This window comes from Colius striatus, chromosome 6 (assembly GCF_028858725.1).
Source record: "Colius striatus isolate bColStr4 chromosome 6, bColStr4.1.hap1, whole genome shotgun sequence".
NCBI lineage: Eukaryota > Metazoa > Chordata > Aves > Coliiformes > Coliidae > Colius > Colius striatus.
The window spans coordinates 11,041,976-11,063,306 of record NC_084764.1 but is presented as its reverse complement, the minus strand read 5'-3'; the positions used below and the strand labels follow the sequence as shown (position 1 = coordinate 11,063,306).

General features: G+C 40.8%; 1 protein-coding gene across 3 annotated transcripts in view; it reads left to right on the top strand.

Annotated features, from left to right (window-relative positions):
* The first annotated feature begins 4,928 nt into the window (after positions 1 to 4,928).
* The window catches only part of EHF (ETS homologous factor), a 50,017-nt gene continuing 33,614 nt past the window's right edge, over positions 4,929 to 21,331 (top strand). Inside the window, exons 1-3 of one of the 3 annotated variants that reach the window (XM_061998255.1) lie at positions 11,183 to 11,250; positions 11,340 to 11,522; positions 14,856 to 14,958. In XM_061998255.1, coding sequence (XP_061854239.1) covers positions 14,926 to 14,958 — 33 coding nt within the window. In that variant the 5' untranslated portion in view covers positions 11,183 to 11,250; positions 11,340 to 11,522; positions 14,856 to 14,925. Of the gene's footprint in view, positions 4,974 to 11,182; positions 11,251 to 11,339; positions 11,523 to 14,855; positions 14,959 to 21,331 lie in introns of those variants that run through there. The other 2 variants (XM_061998256.1, XM_061998258.1) reach the window with 2 other exon arrangements.

The window sequence follows — 21,331 nt, the reverse complement described above, 5'->3', positions numbered from 1 at the left end:
TGACTGAAGAAATATTACTAATTAAATTGTTTTGCCATAAAATCTGGATAAAATTCTAAAAGTAGTGACACATGTTGAACATTCTGTGGGTGAATTATTTTTGTGACTATGAAGGCAAATTGATTGAAATTTTTCTTTGATCCTGTCCAAATAATGATAAATCTAGTAGTAATGGTGTATAACATATGAATATACATTTTAAGATCACAGAATCATAGAATGGTAGGGTTGGAAGGGACCTTTTAGGGTTGGAAGGTTCCTTTAGAGATCATCTAGTCCAACTCCCCTGCAGAAACAGGTCCACCTAGATCAGATTGCATAGGAACATGTCCAGGCAGGTCTTGAAGACCTCCAAGGAAGGAGATTCCACAACCCCTCTGGGCAGCCTGTGCCAGGGCTCCCTCACCCACACCCTCACAGTGAAATAGTTTTTTCTTATGTTTAAGTGGAACTTTTTTGTGTTCCAGCTTCATCCCATTGCCCCTTGTCCTGTTGCTAGCTACTACAGAAAAAAAGGATGCCCCAACCTCCTGACACCCACCCTTCAGATACTTGTAAATATTAATAAGATCTCCCCTCAGTCTCCTCTTCTCCAGACTAAACAGCCCCAGTTCCCACAGCCTTTCCTCGTATGAAAGATGTTCCAGTCCCCTGATCATCTTGGTGGCCCTGCGCTGGACTCTCTCTAGAAGTTCTCTGTCCCTCTTGAGCTGAGGAGCCCAGAACTGGACACATGATTCCAGATGAAGCCTCACTAGGGCAGAGCAGAGGGGAAGCAGAACCTCCCCTGACTTGCTGGCCACACTCTTCTTGATGCATCCCAGGATGCCATTGGCCTTCTTGGCCATGAGGGCACGTTGCTGGCTTGTATTTAGTTTGTTATCAATCAGGACTCCCAGGTCTCTCTCTGCAGAGCTGCTCTTCAGCACTTCGACCCCCAGCCTGTGCTGGTGCGTGGAACCCCATGCCATGCTCCTTCGCAGAAACAGGACTCTGCACTTGTACTTGTTGAACTTCATGAGGTTCCTCTCTGCCCAACTCTCAAGTTGGTTGAGGTCCTGTGCAGGGTTTCTTTTTCATTGTGCAGGGGTTCTTCTTTGTTGCGCGAGACGGGAGTGACCAAACACCAATATGATGTGCATCAGCTCCATTTTATTGTCACATAATCATCGCTTATATTCCTTTCCAAATGCTGTGTACATGCTACAATCCATGGCAATTAGTTAATACTAAGGATCATGCACTATGCATAAGGCCTCAAAGTTTCATTTTTGTAACAACTTAGACACCAACCTCATTGTGTTAAAACACCGTCCTTATTGTACTTAAAACATCAGCCTTATTGTGCTTAAAATATCACCCAATCTGTTCGGCCTTCAGTTAGTTTTCTCTAACACTAGACTATGGTTATGCTTACCCTACATTTACTTAACTTTATACTATTGTTAGTTACATATGTTACAATTTGTTAGTCAGGTGCAAGTAATCATACAATGCTACATTGAATGTTTTATTCAATCTTCTAACAATGCTTAATTTAATGCTCTGTCCTGTCTTCTTGCTTTGACCTTGTTTCTGTTACAATCTGCAGTTTCGGTTTCCCCCTTGCTCAAGCTTGCTATCCCATAGGCATTCCTTTCTTTTCTTTTTCTTTTCTTTTTCTTTTCTTTTTCTTTTCTTTTTCTTTTCTTTTTCTTTTTCTTTTCTTTTTCTTTTCTTTTTCTTTTCTTTTTCTTTTCTTTTTCTTTTCTTTTTCTTTTCTTTTTCTTTTCTTTTTCTTTTCTTTTTCTTTTCTTTTTCTTTTCTTTTTCCTCTTCTCTTCTCTTCTCTTCTCTTCTCTTCTCTTCTCTTCTCTTCTCTTCTCTTCTCTTCTCTTCTCTTCTCTTCTCTTCTCTTCTCTTCTCTTCTCTTCTCTTCTCTTCTCTTCTCTTCTCTTCTCTTCTCTTCTCTTCTCTTCTCTTCTCTTCTCTTCTCTTCTCTTCTCTTCTCTTCTCTTCTCCTCTCCTCTCCTCTCCTCTCCTCTCCTCTCCTCTCCTCTCCTCTCCTCTCCTCTCCTCTCCTCTCCTCTCCTCTCCTCTCCTCTCCTCTCCTCTCTCCTCTCTCCTCTCTCCTCTCTCCTCTCTCCTCTCTCCTCTCTCCTCTCTCCTCTCTCCTCTCTCCTCTCTCCTCTCTCCTCTCTCCTCTCCCCTCTCCCCTCTCCCCTCTCCCCTCTCCCCTCTCCCCTCTCCCCTCTCCCCTCTCCCCTTTCCTTTTTCTTTTCTGCTACCGCTAACTCCATAACATTCATTATAGCCCAGGCCCCAACAGTGTGTAGGTGTTTATAAGATATTTAAACATATTTTTATGTACAATGAGCAAAAAATGTAGATCTCTAAAGGATGAATATTATGGAGCATAAAGACTTGTCAACATCTATGTTTTAGAATAAGCTTATGTGTTAATGACACACAAGTAGATGTATTTTAAATCTGTCTTAATATATTTCTGACTTGTCAGGGGCATGGTTACCAATTCAGATGGACCACTGATTTATCCTGCTGTGATAATTTCTCTTGCTTTCAATAAAATTGTAATTCCCAGACTGAGATCTGTAATTGCAGAGAAGAAATGAAGTTAAAGCATTTCATCCTCACCTCTTCACCTCTATTCCTTTCCTTTGTAGTAAGTCTCAAACTGAGTACAGTCTTTGTCAAACAGTCTCATCCATCAGGAAATCCTTAATCTAAGGTTTTCTTGTAACTGGGAAACCACCTATGTACATTGGAAACTGCATGCTAGCCAACACATTGAGGAAGGGACCAATGGCTGTACCTGACTGCTGGGCTATTTTCTTTTTGTTTTCATCCTTGGGCTCCTTCTGTACTTGTGTCCGACTCATCAACTTCCATCAATTGCTTATCTGCAATGGACAAAAAAAATTACTTGGGATTACTTTCTTTGAAGTCTTATGACAAGAGGGAGTTTATAAACCTGCTACCAAATGCTGGTCTTCATTAAGAGTATAAAAGATCAAACTGGATTGTAAAAGAGATTAAGATCTGCTGTACCAGGTAAAGTAAAACCATGTGCTTTAAAAGTTCTGAGCTACAGACAAGCCATGAGAACAAAGGCAGATACAGACTTCAGTAGTAGTTTGTAGCTTTGACAGACAGTGGAAGGTCTCTAATCCCTGGTTCTTCAGAAGATACCAGTGCTACAGAAACAATGAACCTACTACATTTCCCTATAGCATGAACAAACCGTGTGAATCCTGGGCAATACATCTCCCAGGCAATGTGGCCCATCCCAGTGAATTGCCAGTAAGCAACAGGTTTTTTTCCTTTCAAAGGAAAAGTCGAAATGTCAGTTAAAACATCAAGTTTACCAGTGAACTACCAAATATCAGTGAAAAAGACCTTATCAGTGAGCTCTCCTCGGCATATCTGAGATCATAATTACCTGATGTTTTCTTTCATCCTTAAAACTTATCTGAGTGTCTGTCAGAAAGAGGAAGTTCTAATAGCATTTTCACTCACTGTGATGAGCCTTGGAAGCCAGAGCGGTCAGCAGAGCAGCAGAACAGGCACTGAGGGGTTTGTTTTTCTTGGGCCAAGCTACACACAGCGAACCTTGCAAGGGAGGCAGGGCCAGCTGAGGGCAAAGCCACACGCACAGAGGGGGATTTAAATGCCTTCAGAGCACAGAGATTGAAGATTGTTAATTGGTTGAAGGGAAGAAGGTAGAGAGCTTTGATCAGTGGGGCAGTCTGAAGTTGGAGGCTTGTACCTAGTGTAGAGTGCCTCAAGGGTTGGTTTTGGGACTGGTACTGTTCAATATAGTCATTAATTATCTTCGTGAGGGAAGAGAGGGCACTGTCAGCAGGTTTGCCGACAATTAAACTGGGGGGAGTGACTGACACACAAGAAGGCTGTGCTAATGAAATTCAACAAAGGCAAATGTAGAGTCTTGCATCTGGGAAAGAATAACTCCATGTACCAGTACAGACTAGGAAATGAACTCTTAGTGTAGGGGAAAGGACCTGGGGTCTTGGTGGACAGCAGGATGACCGTAACCCAGCAATGTGCCCCCATAGCTAGGAAGGCCAATGGCATCCTGGGGTATAGTAGAAGGGCTGTGGGCAGTAGGTCAAGAGAGGGTCTCCTCCCCCTCTACTCTGCCCTCATGAGACCTCATCTGGAATATTGTGTCCAGTTCTGGGCCCTTCAGCTCAAGGACAGGGAGCTGCTGGAGAGAGTTCAGTGCAGGGCCACAAAGCTGATGGAGTATCTCCCTTATGGTGAATGGCTGAAGGAGCTGAGGCTCTTTAGCTTGAAAAAAAGGTGACTTCATAACTTGTGCTGTTATCTACCTCCTCTAACTCCATATTACCAGATGCTCCAATTACGTTGTGGGGGCTGGGGGAAGTGTAAGGGAGGGCAGCTGTACTACTCCCCTGGAAGATGAGTAGAGCAAGGCCCTAGTAACTCACAGCTGATGCTGGTGTGAGAGAAATGTTTTCCTACTGTACATTGATTGATGTATTTTGAACTCTTGCCCCTCCCCACACTTGCTGTTCATGCAAGACAGTTCCATAGTGAACCTGAAAGCCAAACTTTTGGAGAAATGAGTGAAATCTGAGATCTGGCCCTTTGCTAGCACTGTATAAATACTTACCTATATTACCTATTCTAATTAGTATCTACTTAAAATGTAAGGGCCATCTAACCCACTGGGACTGATGAAATTTGCTCAAGCATTGACCCTTCAGCATCAGATCATTTACTTTCTATGACTGCTTTCTCTGTTAGTTCATGAGTGTCCAGGCCTGGTGAAAATACCATAAAATTGGCTATTACAAACATGATCAAGCTCACACTGTGTTTGTGTACATCCTCGCCACCTATTCCTGACCCCAAATTGTAAGAAGCATCTGGGAAAGTTGTAACAAAACTCCCAGTTGCACCATCACTCACAGCCTCAGGTTTAAACAAAAGGTCAGTGTAGTTCTCAAGTGAGAAACTTTAGATTAAAATACAAACAAATGAGTGAGAAATGGTGCCAAGTGTTGAGGGATTAAGGGATTCAATGAAAGATGAAACTTCAAAAATTGTTTGAGCCTGTTTCTTAATCCTTGAAGCTCAAAGGCAGAGAAAAGTAACCTCTTCATTGCTACACACCTGTGCATGCCTTTGCCACCACTTCCAAGGGCAGCAGGCTGGCAGAAAGGTAGACCTCTAGCAGGCATAGAGCTGTACACAGTTCCAGTTAAAGAAAAGCTTCCCTCTGTGACCGTGTATGAGAAACACAAATTCTCTCTTAAACACAAAGTCTTTCTTATGGTTTTCTCTTGATACTACTCTAACCTCATGAGGAGACAGGTTTGTTACCCGAGGCATGAGATTTGGGGAGTAGAAATTCTCATGACAGCCTTAGCTGGAGAACTCAGTGATGAGAATCATTAAATCCTGCAAGTCTTCATGCTCTCCTGGAGGCTTGCAAATGAAGACCAACTAACTAGTTGGGACATGGTGAAGAGCAGCTTGAAGTACAGCCCAGAGACCACAGAGAGCAGCCAGCAACAAGGACACCTGTCCTTGACTTCTTGTTTTGCTATGCATTTACTTGGAGGAATGAACATATTTCACCTTTTGCTTCAATCTAATCCCCAAAATAGGAATAGCAGTAATTTGTGCAGTGCAGAAACACAGTGAATGTACAACACTATGTGGAAAGGTCGCTTAAGCTTCTTTAGTGTTTCATTATATTGAATTTCTCTTTCAAATGACCTTGCAAGCTATCCACACAGCAGACAGATGAAAGTAACCCTTAGAACTAGACAGCTTCTAGAAATAAATGAAAATCTTTGTTTCTGCTGTTTCTCAGGAACCTGGGGAAGAACAGAAAGCTTTAAGGCTGCCAATGCTGTTGGCTCAAACAATGCTTTTGACATTTCATGAATTAAGCATGAGGGATTAGCAGGTAAATGACACATTGTTGCAAGAAGAACTATCTTTAACCCTTCACACATCCCAAAAGAAGGTGTGCATGATCTGGATGGACCGCAAAGAGGAACTGGGGAGAGGGCATTTGGCTTTCTGTATTTGAGCTAAGAATCCCGGGGAACCTAGGGGAAAACCAGTAAATGTTAGGGTAGATGTGTGATTGATAGAGGAGTGGGCATGCTGTAAAGCTCTGTGTGCATGATAGCAAATGGATCAGAGGGAGTATGTTGAGTCTACATGCTACAATTTACAATGGGGAAGTGGGGAAAATGACTTTTAGGTCACTACTGCAAACAGGCAGACATCCTGGAAAGACTGTCACTGTGGTGCTGCTAAGGATTTTGGAAAACAGCACTGGAACCAGTCCTTGGTTAGCTCAGGAGTTTCTTGTTAATTTGGCCCATCAACATTGCAAGCAGAGCCTGGGAGCTATGTTTCCTGTCAAAGAGGAAAGCAAGAGGACAAGGAGCAGGGTCTGTGGGGGATAAGCATAGAAACAGAAGAGAAAGTGATAGCACACATAGCAAGACTTACCTAGAAAACCTGGGAATTGCTGATCCAGGCTATTCTTCTGTTTTGAGGCAGAATCAGCATCTAGATAATACCTGAGAACTTTTTGTCTAACCTCTTCTTAAAAAGCATTGTGGAGGAGATCCCTCAGTTTCCCTAAATAATCCATTACCATACTGGATGGATCAGGGGGCTGGTATGGATTCAGGCTGGAAAGTGGCCAGAGTATCAGGGGGCTGGTATGGATTCAGGCTGGAAAGTGGCCAGAGTATCAGGAATACTTTCACTCCCATAAAAAGTGCTCAAGTTTTAATTCTTACAAACAATACAAGTTTTCCATTCACATGAAAAATGGGAGCAATGCAACATCCTATGTTGCATATACTGAGACAGAGCTGTTCCACTTGCTGGGTCAATGCCTGATAGAAGAAATTACACTTTTTGGTCACCTCATGTCCATGATGGCCTTGTGTAAGAGTTCTGAAAGGATCAGAATGCAAGACTACATTGCTAGAGCTCTTCAAAAACTTGATGCAAGATAGATTTGAAAACTGGGCAAAAAGGAAAGTTAAATACCACAATCTTACTCTTGGGGATTAAACTACAGTGATTTATGGCTACTCAAGTGCACGGAGTTGGATGTTTAACATACTTTAGCAAAAACCCATCAGCTTCATAAAACTAACTCATATCCACTTTCCTGGATACACAAATGACAGTCAAAGGTCAGCCAGAAAGTTGAACTGAGAACTAAATAAAATGTTATTTTCTGCAACCATTGCTATGTTTTAATTTTCCATGGACATAAGCTAGGATTACCACATGCCATACACCTCCTATTACCACTCATTATTTTTCTATTATACTGGCTTATAGATCTCTCCCAAACCAACTTCTACTGAAGAAGTTTAGTGAAGGTGCAATCTTACTGCACATTCAGTTCCTTTTACAACATTGAGATAGTCAAGTCTTAACACGCTCAGGCCTTACCAAGGCCAAGTCATACAGGAATCAGTTGTCATGCTGTAAGAACATTTGCTTGTAGTATGTCTCCGTGCATTTCTATGAGGGAATAACTGCAACTGAGGTGTCCTGGGAGGGCAGCAGAAAGTAGTGATGGGGAACTGCTGTCCTGCTTCTGGGCTGAACACCTAGAAAATGTTTGGGTTTTTGGGTTTTTTTTCCCCACATTTACTGTTGAGGATTGCAATGACATTTTCAAAGCTTCACTTTTTTCATTGGGATATCTCATACACTACACTACATTAGAGCAGATTTATCTGTCCTATAGATTAGACTTGCAAGTGGGATACAGCTGTTAACAGTGCTTTTGCAATGACCAATAATAGAAGCTTTGCAGCCACGAGGGCAACCCATTCTCTGGGCTTCACCTTTTTAGTCAGTAATGCATATCATACTTTGTGCTATCTTTTTTTGTTGTTTTCATGTAAGCCTGTGAACGTTACCTTTTTGGAAGAAATCGATAGTGTCCTATGGATTTTTAATAGGGATTTTGGTTTTCCAACAAGAACTCATTTTACAAATATCCCTCTCATTTTAGCTCATTAGGAACAGGAAAACCCAAACTCAAACAATCAAAAGAATAACAGTGTGATCAAGGAAAAAATGATGTGTCTTGTGGCACTGAGAAACCTCACACTCACTTCAGGCAAAGAATCTCCAATAAGTACACCATTAGAAAGCAGTCTGTATTAATCTAGGCCATAACATTGTTACATAAAAATTTCATTTTAAACCAAAATGTAGTTATCTTTAACATAGAAAGCCTTCTTGTTTGAATGCAGGGTGGAAAAGTTGGTTTCTTGTTTAAAGTCTGCTTCCATAAAACCTGCAAAATACAGGAGAAATAAAAAAGAGAAAGACTATGGAAGAACACATACTTGCCAGGAATCTGCAATGATATATAAAGGAACAAGTACATTAAATGTACTTGGGCAGGCATGAGTCCCAGGCTGAAATGAGGAGCAAGCTGAAGTGATAAAATAGATTCAGCCAGCAAGTCAAATTCTTACTTCTTTTAGCATTATCTCCAGATCTCAGTTCATTACTCCTGGAAATTTTTCCTTTGGATATGCAGTTACTGCATGGCAAGTGTAGTGGAGGCTACGTGGGCAAGCGTATATGCTGCCTTCCCAAGCAGGTGGGAGCTGTCAGTGAGAAATGCAGTTCATGACCTAGCCCCTCTCTTTATGGCACCTTGTTGAGAGCAAGATTCAAGTCCCTGGACAGCAGTTAGGAGATCTTTTTTTAGATACAAGTCATTGCATTTTCCGGTAAGTACTTGCATGCAGTGCTGGTGGGCAATCTGCCATGTCATCATCTTTCTGCTTTTCTGTCAAAAATTCAAATATTTTGTGAAAATAGGTCAGCTTCAAGAGAATATTACTTGAAATGACAGTCTTGGTGAAGTCAGACAGTGAGGAGCTCTACTTGGTCCAAGCAGGTGAAGCTATGTGGCAATAGTAGGATGGACACCCAGTTCCTTACAGCGAAACATGTCCAAGATCATAATGAAGTTAAGAGAATACTCCATCCATTGAATCATGCTTTGCCAGTTAAAAAAAAAAAGGCAGAGGACTTGATTTATTAGTGAAGAAATACACAACTGAAAAAGAAACATCCCTATGCTAAGTTAGAGGGTAGATTTTAAAAGAATGCAGAGGTCTCTTGCCAGAACTATGAAGAGGCACACAGAGAGATGCTTGTTTCCTTGTGCAACGGATACCATTGTGTAAGTGGTTCCCAGCATGGTAAACAGCACAGGTGAGACAGTGAGATAGCTAGCTTGAACAAACACATATTTGTTTGCTAATGCCATTTTGGTGACTGTAATTACAAATAGATTTGGTATTTTATATCCAGTGTGGATATCATTAACATTTATCAGCAATTCTATAGCGGATAACAACAGCAGTCCTTTTATTAAAAAGAAGCATCATAAACTCTGTGTTTGGCTGTATTTTTCCATGTGACATTTGAATATGGCTGAAAGACCATTGTGCTGGTTTTGGCTGGGGTAGAGTTAATTTTCTTCACAGTAGCTGTTTCAAGGCTGTTTTGGATTTGTGCTGAAAACACAGTGTTGATAACACAGGGATATTTTTGTTGTTGAGTAGGGCTTACACAGAGTCAAAGGTTTTTCTCCCTCTCACCCTACCAGCAAAGGGACTGGAGGTGCATGAGGAGGGGACACAGCTGGGACAGCTGACTCCAACTGACCCCAGGAATGTCCCAAACCACTTGGCATCATGTAGAAAAAGTGACCATTTGGCATCAGAGTAGAAAAAGTGGGGGAAGAAGATGGTGACATTTGGAGTGATGGTATTTGCCTTCTCAAGTAACTACTAACCATGATGGAGCCCTGCTTTTCTGGAGGTGACTGAACACCTGCTTGATTTGCTTTGCTAGTGTGCACAGTTTTCGTGTTACCTATTAAACCCACAAGTTTTCTCGTTTTTACCCTTCCAATTCTCTCCACCATCCCAGCAGGGGAGAGTGAGCATCTATGTGGGTGTGAGTTGCTTGCTGGGGTTAAACACCACAAGCATGAATCCTCTCCCCACAACTGCTGTGCAAGGTCTGTAGGATCCATTGTTGTCCTCTGTTGTCTCCCTGAAACCTTTTATTTCTTTAGCAAGGTGAGAAAAAATAAAATAGCCTGGAAGAAACTACTTTACTACTATTGCTAAATTACACAACACTGTACCCAACTTCTTGGGTGCTCCCTTAGTGCAAGATGCATAAATGCTCTTAAAACCAAAGGCAGGAAAAGAAACTGTGACTCCATTTGAGGAAATACCTTCAAGACTTGGAGCAGTTTGTTGCTAATGCAATTCTCAAAGCTGCTTATTTTGGAGCTTCTTTTCAAGGTGTCCCTTGGATCTTCCCTACTGTAGAAACATTGCTGATGTTTGCTGGCTCAATATCATACTCTGGAACTACTGATAGATGTTTTCTCTTTTGCAAACAACAGAATCATGGGAATTGACCAGAATTGTAATTTACCAGCTTAGTTCTGCTGAATATTGTACTTAATTCTTCTGAATTCTAATGAAATACTTGCGTATCAAATAGGCTCAGATGCGTGGTGCCTTTCTCTTGCCAAGCTGTTGTTGCAGAAACTCTCTGCAATCACTAGACTGAGATATGTGTATTGCAAAACAATCAGATGAGATAATGGCTTACATTTGGGTTCTCATCCTTTCAGTCCTGTTTCCTAAGAAAGCCTGTGCATGTGTGAATTCATGTGCATCTTTTCTATCTGCCTCCTTGTACCTTTTGAAGCTATTGGCCAGTTTTAACTATATTTGACAGATGAGTAGCAGTCCCAAGGACACCACAGGTTCAATGGAGATGGTCAGGTGAGGGAAAAGAGATCTTTCATGTCCCTCAGTAAAAGACACGATCTGGGAAGTGCTGCAACACGTACTAGACAGGAGACAATCCAGATGAGATGCATCTACAGTTAACAGTCCCGCTGTGGGAATCTTCAGGCACAGCCCACACAGGTTTTGAGAACTGTGCCAGAAGACCCAAATCCACAGGAAACCAGGATTTCTTGGTCTCACTGCTTATGGTACTGCTCCTTTTGACTTTCCTCTTTTCAAATATTCAGTGCCTTAACAAATGAAGTTGAGAGGCTCCTCTGACTGGAGAGTGGACAAACGCTTAAAAATGTGTGAAGACACAGTCTCAAGGATGCAGTTTTTCAGAGGAAACACTGAATGCATATGAGCTGGTATGGAATTGCAACAGTTAACAATTAAGATAGTTTTGAGTTTTAGAATGAATGTAAAATGGGTTTTTTTGTGTTTTGTTTTGTTACAGGCATGTTATACCTGGATCTGATTCTGCTTGGGAATTTAAACCAAAACTGTCCTTAAACTCCAAGTGTCCTCAGCCTCAAAGAAATATTTCTACCTTATGTGATGAGTTGCTCAGATTACATACATCAAGTGAGACAGATCTGATCTTTGAAGATTATGTCAGAGGTTCCCAGACTAGTGCACAGTGAGTAACTCCTTGAGGCTTTTGCAAGGTGATAAAGAGGAGAGTCATTACTTTTAATTTTGGCTTCTTCTCCACTAGATGGTGCAATTTCCCTTATCCTGAGGTGGTGGCTGCTCAGAACAATTAACACCTCACCTCCTTAGCCTCTCTGTATCTGCCTCTATTCACACTTTACCCCTGGATGCATTTCACTGGGTGACCCACTTTCGAAGATCTAACCTGCAGATGTGCATGACTGACTGCTTTACAGGATGTTTGGAGTCTGTTTGGTTCCTCAACACCTTATGCTTCATTGCCAGACTGTGATATTGGATCTGAGTCCAATCACATTGCATCAATATATCCCAATGCTTTGTTACCACCGTACATATTCACCTTTATGTCACTGTCTAAGATAGGTAAACCAAGAAATGAGGCACCCTGTGTGCAATTCCACACACCAGCATGGCTGTTAGAGGTCATGATGTATTAATCAAGCACGGGATTATGACCTGCAACGGAATGTGTTAGCTCTTTGGAAATCGTGTATTGGTTTCTCCAGACTAGGTCTGTATCGCTGTAAACAAGTGGATGACATGCCAAATTGAAAACAAAGGCTGAGTCAAGCAGGAAACAAATCTGATTTGACAGTGTCTGCACCTTACGATTTCCAGGACACTTGCTGCACTTGCCTTGACACCAGATTGTCCGTTCCCTGCTGGGGGCAAGCTCTGATCTTGCATTCACCAAAGCCAAGGCACTTTGGCTCACCCAGAGCAGCTCCTTTCTAACTTCCACTGTTATTTAGCACCAGGAAGACCGTTAGCAAAGGATGTTGTAAAAGCTTCACTAACTCTACTAATAGCTCTGGAAAGTATAAAAGGTTAACACCATGTTTCAGGACATGTTCCCAATCATTTAAGATGCATGGAGTCATACTGCTCAGAAAAGGCACTGATAACATTTTTTCTGGGACCTGACAAGCCTCCAGCTACCAACTGCTTAGTGAAGGCTACAGAGTCATCTGCAGGCCTGTCCTTCAGCCGTCAGCATCCTCGGCTTGCTCAGAGCTCTCCGTAGGCCTCACCTCTGCCTTTTCTGTGGATCTCCTTTTGAGAAAACTCCTGAAAAAACTAAGAACATATTTTGCTGTCAAGCTTTTCCTTCCTTTCTCCCTTTCTACATATTTAGCCTGCTGTCAGATCCTCCCCTGCTTCACTTCCCCCATGACAAGGTGTTATTGGTGGTATTGAGGAGATACGCCTGCCAAATGTCTCAATGATGAACTCAGTGACAGAATGTAATGGAGAAGATAGTCTTGCACTGGCAAAGAGAGAGGTAGACTGATCTAACATCTTAGTCCTGTCTCAGCTCCAAAATTAACAGGCTACAAAATCTAGTGCTCGGGTGCGGGGAAGCTGGACTCTCTGAGGAAGAAGCAGACTTCACCTCCCAAACATCACCAAGAAACTACTGTGCTTCAGAACTTAACTGAAGTAACAAACTTAGGATGCACCTTCCAGAAAGCCTCTAGCTGTGCAGCTCAGAGGAGCACTGCTCCTGGCACAGAGCTGTGACATCAGTTGCTGGGCTAGCACGATCCAATGCCCTTGAAGTTGACAGCAAATGTCTTCTGCCCTTGCCCTCTACATTTAGATTTGAGTGCTGGTTGTTAAAGGGCTCATCTTTTATTCTCTCCACGGACACTATGGTAAATACTGTTTAATTACCAAAAAGAACTCAATGTCTAGGCCAAGTTCTCATTCAACACTGAAGTCCTTAGGATAGATTTTCAAGGGTGGAGTGAGGAGTTCGAGGCACTCTGTAGCACTGGCAATGACAGTGCACCCTTCTCAGAGGATCTCAGCTTTTCCTGGGGAAATGCACTCAGCCACATCCCTTTCTCTCTCTAGGGCATAAGAAGAGCCAACAAAACTGTACTGTAAAGGTCCTGCACATTAGCAAAGTGATAATGAGTTTCTCTTTTGTGTGTTTCTCAAGGGAACCTGAAAGAGTCATTCAAAGAGCTTTGGGAATGTATGTTTTAATAACAGCCCTGGACTGTACTTGCTAGTCTTTGCATTTGGCTTGACATTTTGTTTACTATAGTGTCTGTGAATAGGGATCGGCCATAAACACCCATCTAGCTGCACCTATGCAATGACATGCTCTGACATGCACAAGTATTTTCAGTGGAAGTGTTCCTGCAGCCATCATAAATCTTTGTGGGTTCTCAAGTCATGCAGTTAGGGAGAAAAACAACCATAAGATGTTACTGAGGTCACAGGATGAATAACACATTATGAATAGTCATTCTGGAAACAAAAGCTTTGGTGAATACTCAGTGAGAACTGTGGGAGTTGACAAAAGTCTGCAGAGCAGTTCAAAATAATGAAGTGCATGTTAAAATGTTAGCTTGTGGATAATTTTCCGGCAAAAAATAGAGTTTCTGAACAAACTGTTCACTCACTCTTATTTTCACTTGAGCTGTGAATCGTCCAGTCATTATCTTGAAGGTAAATAATTAAGTAAAAAATTTACAGAGGGGCAAATCAATGTGCCAGGTTTACCCTGTGTCCCAGAGCAGTGAATAATTTCTTTGTGTTGCAGCCAGCAACTGCTGGCTTAATCCCATAAGTTTAAACTTCTCACCAGCAGTGTCAGATCTTCTGAATGGGTCATAAGTAATTGTGAATATATCTTCTTTGTAGCAAAAAATTTCCCAACAGTTAAAATAGCTTTCTATGCCTTTTATAGGGAACATACTAACATGTCCACATAGTAACTTCTCTGTTTGTGACAAAGGTTTTATCCACATCACGGCTTAATGTCAATTCACAACTTCCTTCGTCAGCTACTGGGAGTTTATCTGGAAGTTTGAATCACATATGTATTTATGAAGTTTTCACCAACACAGATTGTGACTATTTATGCATTTATACTCCCAGCATCTGTACAACATAATGTTTCACAGGTCCAGACCTGAAAGACAGGTGTCATGTAACCTGCCTATAGTCTTGCAGAAAGCCTATGGTAAAAAGAAGTACATTCCAGATTTCTTGCAATCAACCCTAGAGCCTTAAATACAGAATCATCCAAGCTAAACAATGACTTTGTGGCCACAGGTCTGGCATATCCGTTCCTAATATTACAAATGGCAGAAATATAGTGGCACAAAATGATGGGGAGAAGATCAGTGTTAGAGTATTTACTTTTCTCAGTCTGATGAAATTCTAACCTGTTGATCTGTTTTCCCTCCCTCTGAGGGAGATTTTCAGATTTTTCTTAATTGATGCATTTCACTTCAAGTTCACTTTAGTCTTTTGGTCACTTAATTCCCCTTTCTTCCACCAGATATGAAAAGGTTTGGCACCTGTCAAAGTTTCTAATGGAAGAACAGAGTTAGTAGCAGCAATCAGCTGAAATGATGAACACGCCTATTACACAGAAGTACAAGGTTAGCAATTAAAATATTCTAAAATAACACTGTAGTTGTTTTTGTGCTTTATGTACAGTATTAAGAATAAAGTAGTCTACCACAGGTAATTTCTGAAAGCAGCTAATAATGAGTTCATTATTGCATAGGCAAGCCAACGTTGCAGTCGTGGTTACAGGTCTAGCCAAGGTCTTTGATCTTCTGGTTCATTAATGTATAAATGAAAAGACTTTAGCTTTCATCTCACATTCATCGGCTAATTATCTCAGTAACTGGTCTCACTCAGGTCTCAGTCAGTTCTTATTCAAGGACTTACCCTTTCATTTTCCATCCTCTACAGAGGGAATGAGTCACTGGAGTCATGATTTATTGTCCTTTCGTATAAGAGATTTGTTATTTTCACAGGTCGATCCAAGGGACTCATCAGTCTATAAAATTTGCAGTTGAAACAATTTGAAAAAATACCAGGTGATGTAGCTATTTGTAGTGACACCATTGGATATTGCTTAGGAGGAGCTGATTTTAAATAGGAGAATGCAGCACTTCAGAGTTCAACCACAGGGCTGAACTGACTATCATCAGAGCATTACTGTACTCTTTGGACTTCTTCTCTGCTCCCATACAATCAGGACATGAAACTCATGTTAAGAGGGCATTTAAAAACAACCCAGTGAAGATGCATTCTGGGATCTGTTAGCTTGGGTATTAGAGTGCAGTCTATCATAAGTGAAATAATTTCCTTTTAAAAAACTTTCTATCAGTTTAAACCTTCCTGTTGGCTCTAGGATCTTTGCACAAGAACATGGTGTAATTGAAGCTTTCATACATTTGTGAATATCGCATATGGCCACTTCCATTCAGATCAAGTTAAGTCACAATTACACATACATATATACACACAATATTAATATGGATATATTAATATTCATTCTCAACTCTAAATGAATGAAATCTGATCTGGATGGTGATTTCAAACTGTGATCTTTATTTTATACAGATATTGTGATTTTCATCTTGCATCCCTAAGAATATTAATGGTTACCAAATGACAAATACTATATAATTGCTATTCTCTCTCTCTCTCCCCATCCATCTCTGTTTTTCATTAATTTAATAATAATCATAGAATGGTAATAATCCAATGTCAGCAAATAGGAAGAGTAAGTTCCTGACTTAGAAGTTGCCTATCAAATCTTTTATACTAGGACATACATCCTGTTTCTTATTACTGTAAACAAAACACATTTATTGAAGAATCGTGTCATTTAGAAACTCACATTAAGTTCATACATTATGGTGTTATGGTCACAAATGCTTGGAATGATAAGATTATTGATATACCTGAAAGTTCTAGTGTAATTTCTTTTTTGCTGTAGCTTTGCAAGAAGTGATTAATCTATGTGTGAACATACTGTGATTTACCTGTCCTGGCTGCCATTGATTTTCCAGGGATGAGAACTGGTGCTGGGAACGGAGCTTGTTCTGTGCAATGATGCTATATGGGGAAAAATGCTGAAGGTGGTATTTAGCAATGGTTGGACTCATGTATAATTAACCATCATTTTCCAGGGGAATTTGCCTCTGTTATTTTTTTACTATACACAATTGCACATGAACAGATGGCTGCTTTCTTTTAACTTGTACCTTTACGGACACTGGATTTCATGGTGCCTCGGTACCTCTACATATAGCATTATCAGAGCTGTCTCAAGGAATATTATGTACAGTTTAGAAGATGATGCAACATAGCAAGAGGAATATGACAGTGGATTATAACTGAAGCATATGGCTTCTCGCTTAAATGTAGAAAGTGTCTATGTCTATAGAGTCCATAAGTTTCACACCTCTCCTTCCCCTGCTTCTCCCAACCCCCTCCTTTTTTTTTTCTCCCTTTCCTCTCCTTTTCTTCTTTTGTAAGTCCTGGGTGTATTCACACGTTTTCCTGTGTAGCTGTCTTGTGATCCAAGGACTTGCCTTTTGTGCACTTTGTGTCCATACCAAAAAATGCTCTGATGTAAGCATGTTGTGCCAGTCACCATTTCAATTAGATCATCAAGACCAATAACTAAATTATATAGTTAGCAGTAATGACAGAATAGCCAATTCATATTGGCAGCAATGGTGCAGTCTCCTAGAACAGAACTAAAAAACTGTGTTGATTCTTTCCTCCAGATGTGGCTACCTTGCAGGTGGTTTATTTAGATATCATCTTGAGAGGGATTTCTGCAATGTATGTATGTGTGTGGAGGTGCCTAATAAAGCTCCCTCTCTGCTTAATCAACATCTCAACTCACTCTTCTGAGGGGGTTGATTCCCACTACCAGGATGATTGCAGCAGGCATTGATGCCTGTTAATATGTCTTGGCATTTAAATAGAATTTTATACAAAATAAGCTTACAGAGTTCTCCTGTGGAAACTGCATGTAAGTACAAGGATTTCCTGCAGGGCATGAGACGAGCGATGTAGTTTCCTGAAGATCACAACTCCAGCTCCAAGGCTTTCTCTGGCTTACTGGAAGGATAGAGAGCAGCTCAAGGAGAGACTCACTCCTTTGAAATTCAGGACTGTGTTGCTCTGGGTCACTGAGTCTAGTTTGCAAGCCACAGAATGAGTCCTAGTAAAGTCACTACAATTTTTCTCATTCTTTTCTCCCACAGGTTCACCATGGCAGCTGCTAAAAGCCATTTCAGAAAGGGCATGGGAAAAATCTGGGAGAAGGTTTTCTTTCTAAATAAGTAATTAATTCTGAGTAATGCAATGTAGTAACCCTGTACAGGGGTGATGAGGTGCAGCTTCATGCCAGTGTGCCTCATTGCACTACCTGTGATACTGTTCATATGTTTCCATGACTTAAGAGCATGGCTGGCAAAGCTTTCAATGTGCACTGATCAAACCACCACACAGCTGAAAAAGATTGTCCCCTTCTCCTGGCAAAAAGGATGTACATGGATTTTCATCTAGGAACAACACGCAGAAGATAAGGATTAGAAAAATAACATTTTTGCAGAGTAAAAGGCATCTGAATAAAACCATAGCAATGAGACACAGACAGCCTATCTGAAAGACTAATGCAGCAGAATTCTAAGGACAAAGGCAGAACTTCTGTCCCCCCCCAAGTTTAATTAGTGTGGTAAGAGCAAGTACAATAGTCTGGTATATGCAAAGCTTTTGTTTATAGGGTCTCTACTTAACTCTGTAGAATCTTCATATTTAGACATAACCACTAAAGCTATGAGTGTCTCACAAATAGGAATGTGTTCATCTTTACAGTGTTACACCATTTCAAGAAGAGTTACCTCATTAGCATCATAGACCAGATAGACCTAGAGAAACAAATTGCTGAAAGGCTGTGGCAGAACTCAGAGGAATAAACCAGGCCTCTGAAGTCCTGTCTACATCCTGCTTAGCATAAGTGTCTGCTCACTAGTGCAAGTCTTGTAGACTCAACTGACTTTCTCTGAGATCTGTGTGAAATACGTGCTCAGTCTATCCTACATTTCCAGTAGAACAACATTTACCCTGGTCACGCAGGCACTGAACATGGATGTTCCCTGACAGATAGTGTACTAGTATGTCCAGCTAAAGGATGTGATGGAAAGTTTTGGGATATATAAGGATATGGCACATATAGGTACTGAGAGATTTCCTTTTAACTACTAGAAAAATGAAAGTATAGTAAGGAAACTGTGCATTGTTTCAATTTCTTTATACAAAAGTACTTCCAGTTCTGTGGAATTTTAACAGAGTTAATCATAAACCTGATATTTGCGTCTCATGGGCACTGAGCATTGTATAGATATTGGAGTTAAGATAAACTGCTATAGCTATGTTCAAGGGCTAACCTTCACTCCCTCCGCTCAGAATGGAAGATAGCCTATGAATCATTCACACCTCACTCTGTCTTGCAGGTAGTTGCTTGCTTTGAGATGTCCCCAAAAGATCTATTCTGGTATGATTCCTAAGGTTAACTTGAATCATGAAGGGTTGGTGTTTTATTGTCCCTTGTACCTGTGCAGTTCTGAGGCCCCTTCACTCATTTCTGTGATCCTATTCAAGCTTTGACCTATGGCAGATGTGTTTGTCCACTCCCTGACTCTAAATGCTGAAATCTAGGAGTCTTAATAACCTTTCCCAAATTCATGAATGTACCCATTTGAATGCACTCAGCTCACATTTATGCACCAAGTCAGACATATGCATAATGAGTTTCTTACTCTATCCCCTCCTTAGTCATTCAGGCATTCAACACTCACCCACATGCACACAGACGTGCATGAAAATGCACTCACACAGAATGTTATTACTCTTGACTGTAATAAAGAATGAGAAACTCACACTGAAGAGCTTGGGCACTAACATTCATGCTGCCACGAGTCTCTGTTGGGTGCATTCCTACTTGAGCAATCCAGGGAAGCAGCACTGGTGCATTCAATTCCACACAACTAATCAAACCCATAATGTCCCAGACACTCTGCACCCCAACCTGTCTGTATTCTCAATTAGGACCTGTGTTATGCTGTCCTGTCCTTGAACTGCTTTTGATCTAAATTTGGACCTGGACATTTCTGTCCAGGGATGTCCTTGACTCCTCATCTCACATGTCCTTGACTCCTCATCTCCACATTTCATTGTGCCACACTGTATGTATTACAAGGATGACTTCCTTGTAAAGAAGCTGATTACACTATGAACAATTTCCATCTTCACATAACTGTCTCTCCCATTCCTAATGTTAATTTCTATGTTATTGTGTCTTTGATTTGTACTTATCATGTAATAACTGATCTTTTGGCAACCTGTTGTCTTTAATTTTTATTTTCCTGCTTTTCCAGTGCATAAAAGAAATAACACATGCTCCTTATAGGTCTCTGCTGGAGATTATCTCAAATCAAATCCTCTCCTCTGAACAACTTTTAAGTTTGTGAATGTTCAAACCCTTTAGATTTACAAAGGCCCCAGTGAGCATCTAGGGGATCCAACACCCTTAAACTGGGGAAAGTTTAATTTGATGAGAAACATTGTTAGGATCTGCATTCTGCAACTGGGAGCCACTTACCCATTTGTAAATTTCCTAAAAGATTTGACATTATATGCTGTATATAAAGTGCCATGGCACAATACAGATAGAGAGGCACTGGCGAGGACTGAACTCTTGTCCGGATAGCCTAGAGTGCTCACCCTCACTTTTTGCTTTTATTTGTAGCTCCATAACAAGATATCCACATGACACCAAATGTCTTCTAAGCTCTATAGCTGTGCTCCAGTTTCTGCCTCTGTGAATTAGTGTCACCTGGGGGATTACACAGCAGTTTGTATCTATAAAGAGTCCTAGCACAAACATGCTTCTATATTCACTAGATTTGGGGAATGAGAGGTACAACACTCATAGTAATGGTTGTACCAGTCCTAGCCTCTGTGGTTTCATCACATCCCAGCTTATGAATGTAACAGCAAAAACATTTGAGCCCTGCTAAAAGTTTATCTCACCATATTTGGTGCTCCTTTATTTATCTTTGTGCATTCCTTTGTGTTTGCATTCAGTAAAAGATAGTTTTATATTCTCAGAAATCAAGGGTTTTCTGCTTTGGTCCTAGTAGCATCAAGGAGTTTGCTGAGGCATTCAAACGACCGCAGACAGAAAGAACCTCTTAGGTCATTTTGCCCTGCCTTTTGATTAACACCTGCTATTGCATAGTTATGAAGCTTCTTCTCTGAGAGATCATTGCACAGTCAGTATAGCCTCATAATATTTTTTTTTCTCATGAAAAGGCAATAGGCACAACTATATTAAAAAATCCAGTTAGATATATATTGTCAAAACTTCACAGAAATTCATGCAACTACATCAGTTCAGGTGAACAAGAAAAGAGTCTCATAAATACCAGTTACCAATTCATCCTGTTCAGTCCTTACAAATTCTTCACATTTTTCTTTCAAATGAAAAGCAAAACATAACCAGTGCTGCACTGGACTGAATAGTCTCCTCAGCGCTACATATCTTTTTATTTGGCACAGACATTATATTATTTATTAATATCAATCTCTCCCCATTTGTCATGAGTTTACTCCCAGCAGTTTGAGCAACAATGGAAGCTCTTGAAGAAAGGAGTGGTTGAATGCCACTGCACTGTTACATTGAGTGGGTTTGACCTGCACACTGGGGAGACTAAAACAAATACGTAGTTATTAATAAGCCTATATTCTCTGTAGGATTTGCATTTTTTTCTTTCAGTGTTCCTGTAAGCAATTCACGTTCACCTTGCTGATACATTCTGGTCTATGTTACTCTTATATTTTCCATGGAAAACTTAACTTGTTACTTGTATTTTTATTTGGCCTCTATCCCATTCCTATTCAATTTCTCAGTGCAGGTGTCTATGACTTTTTTTTCCC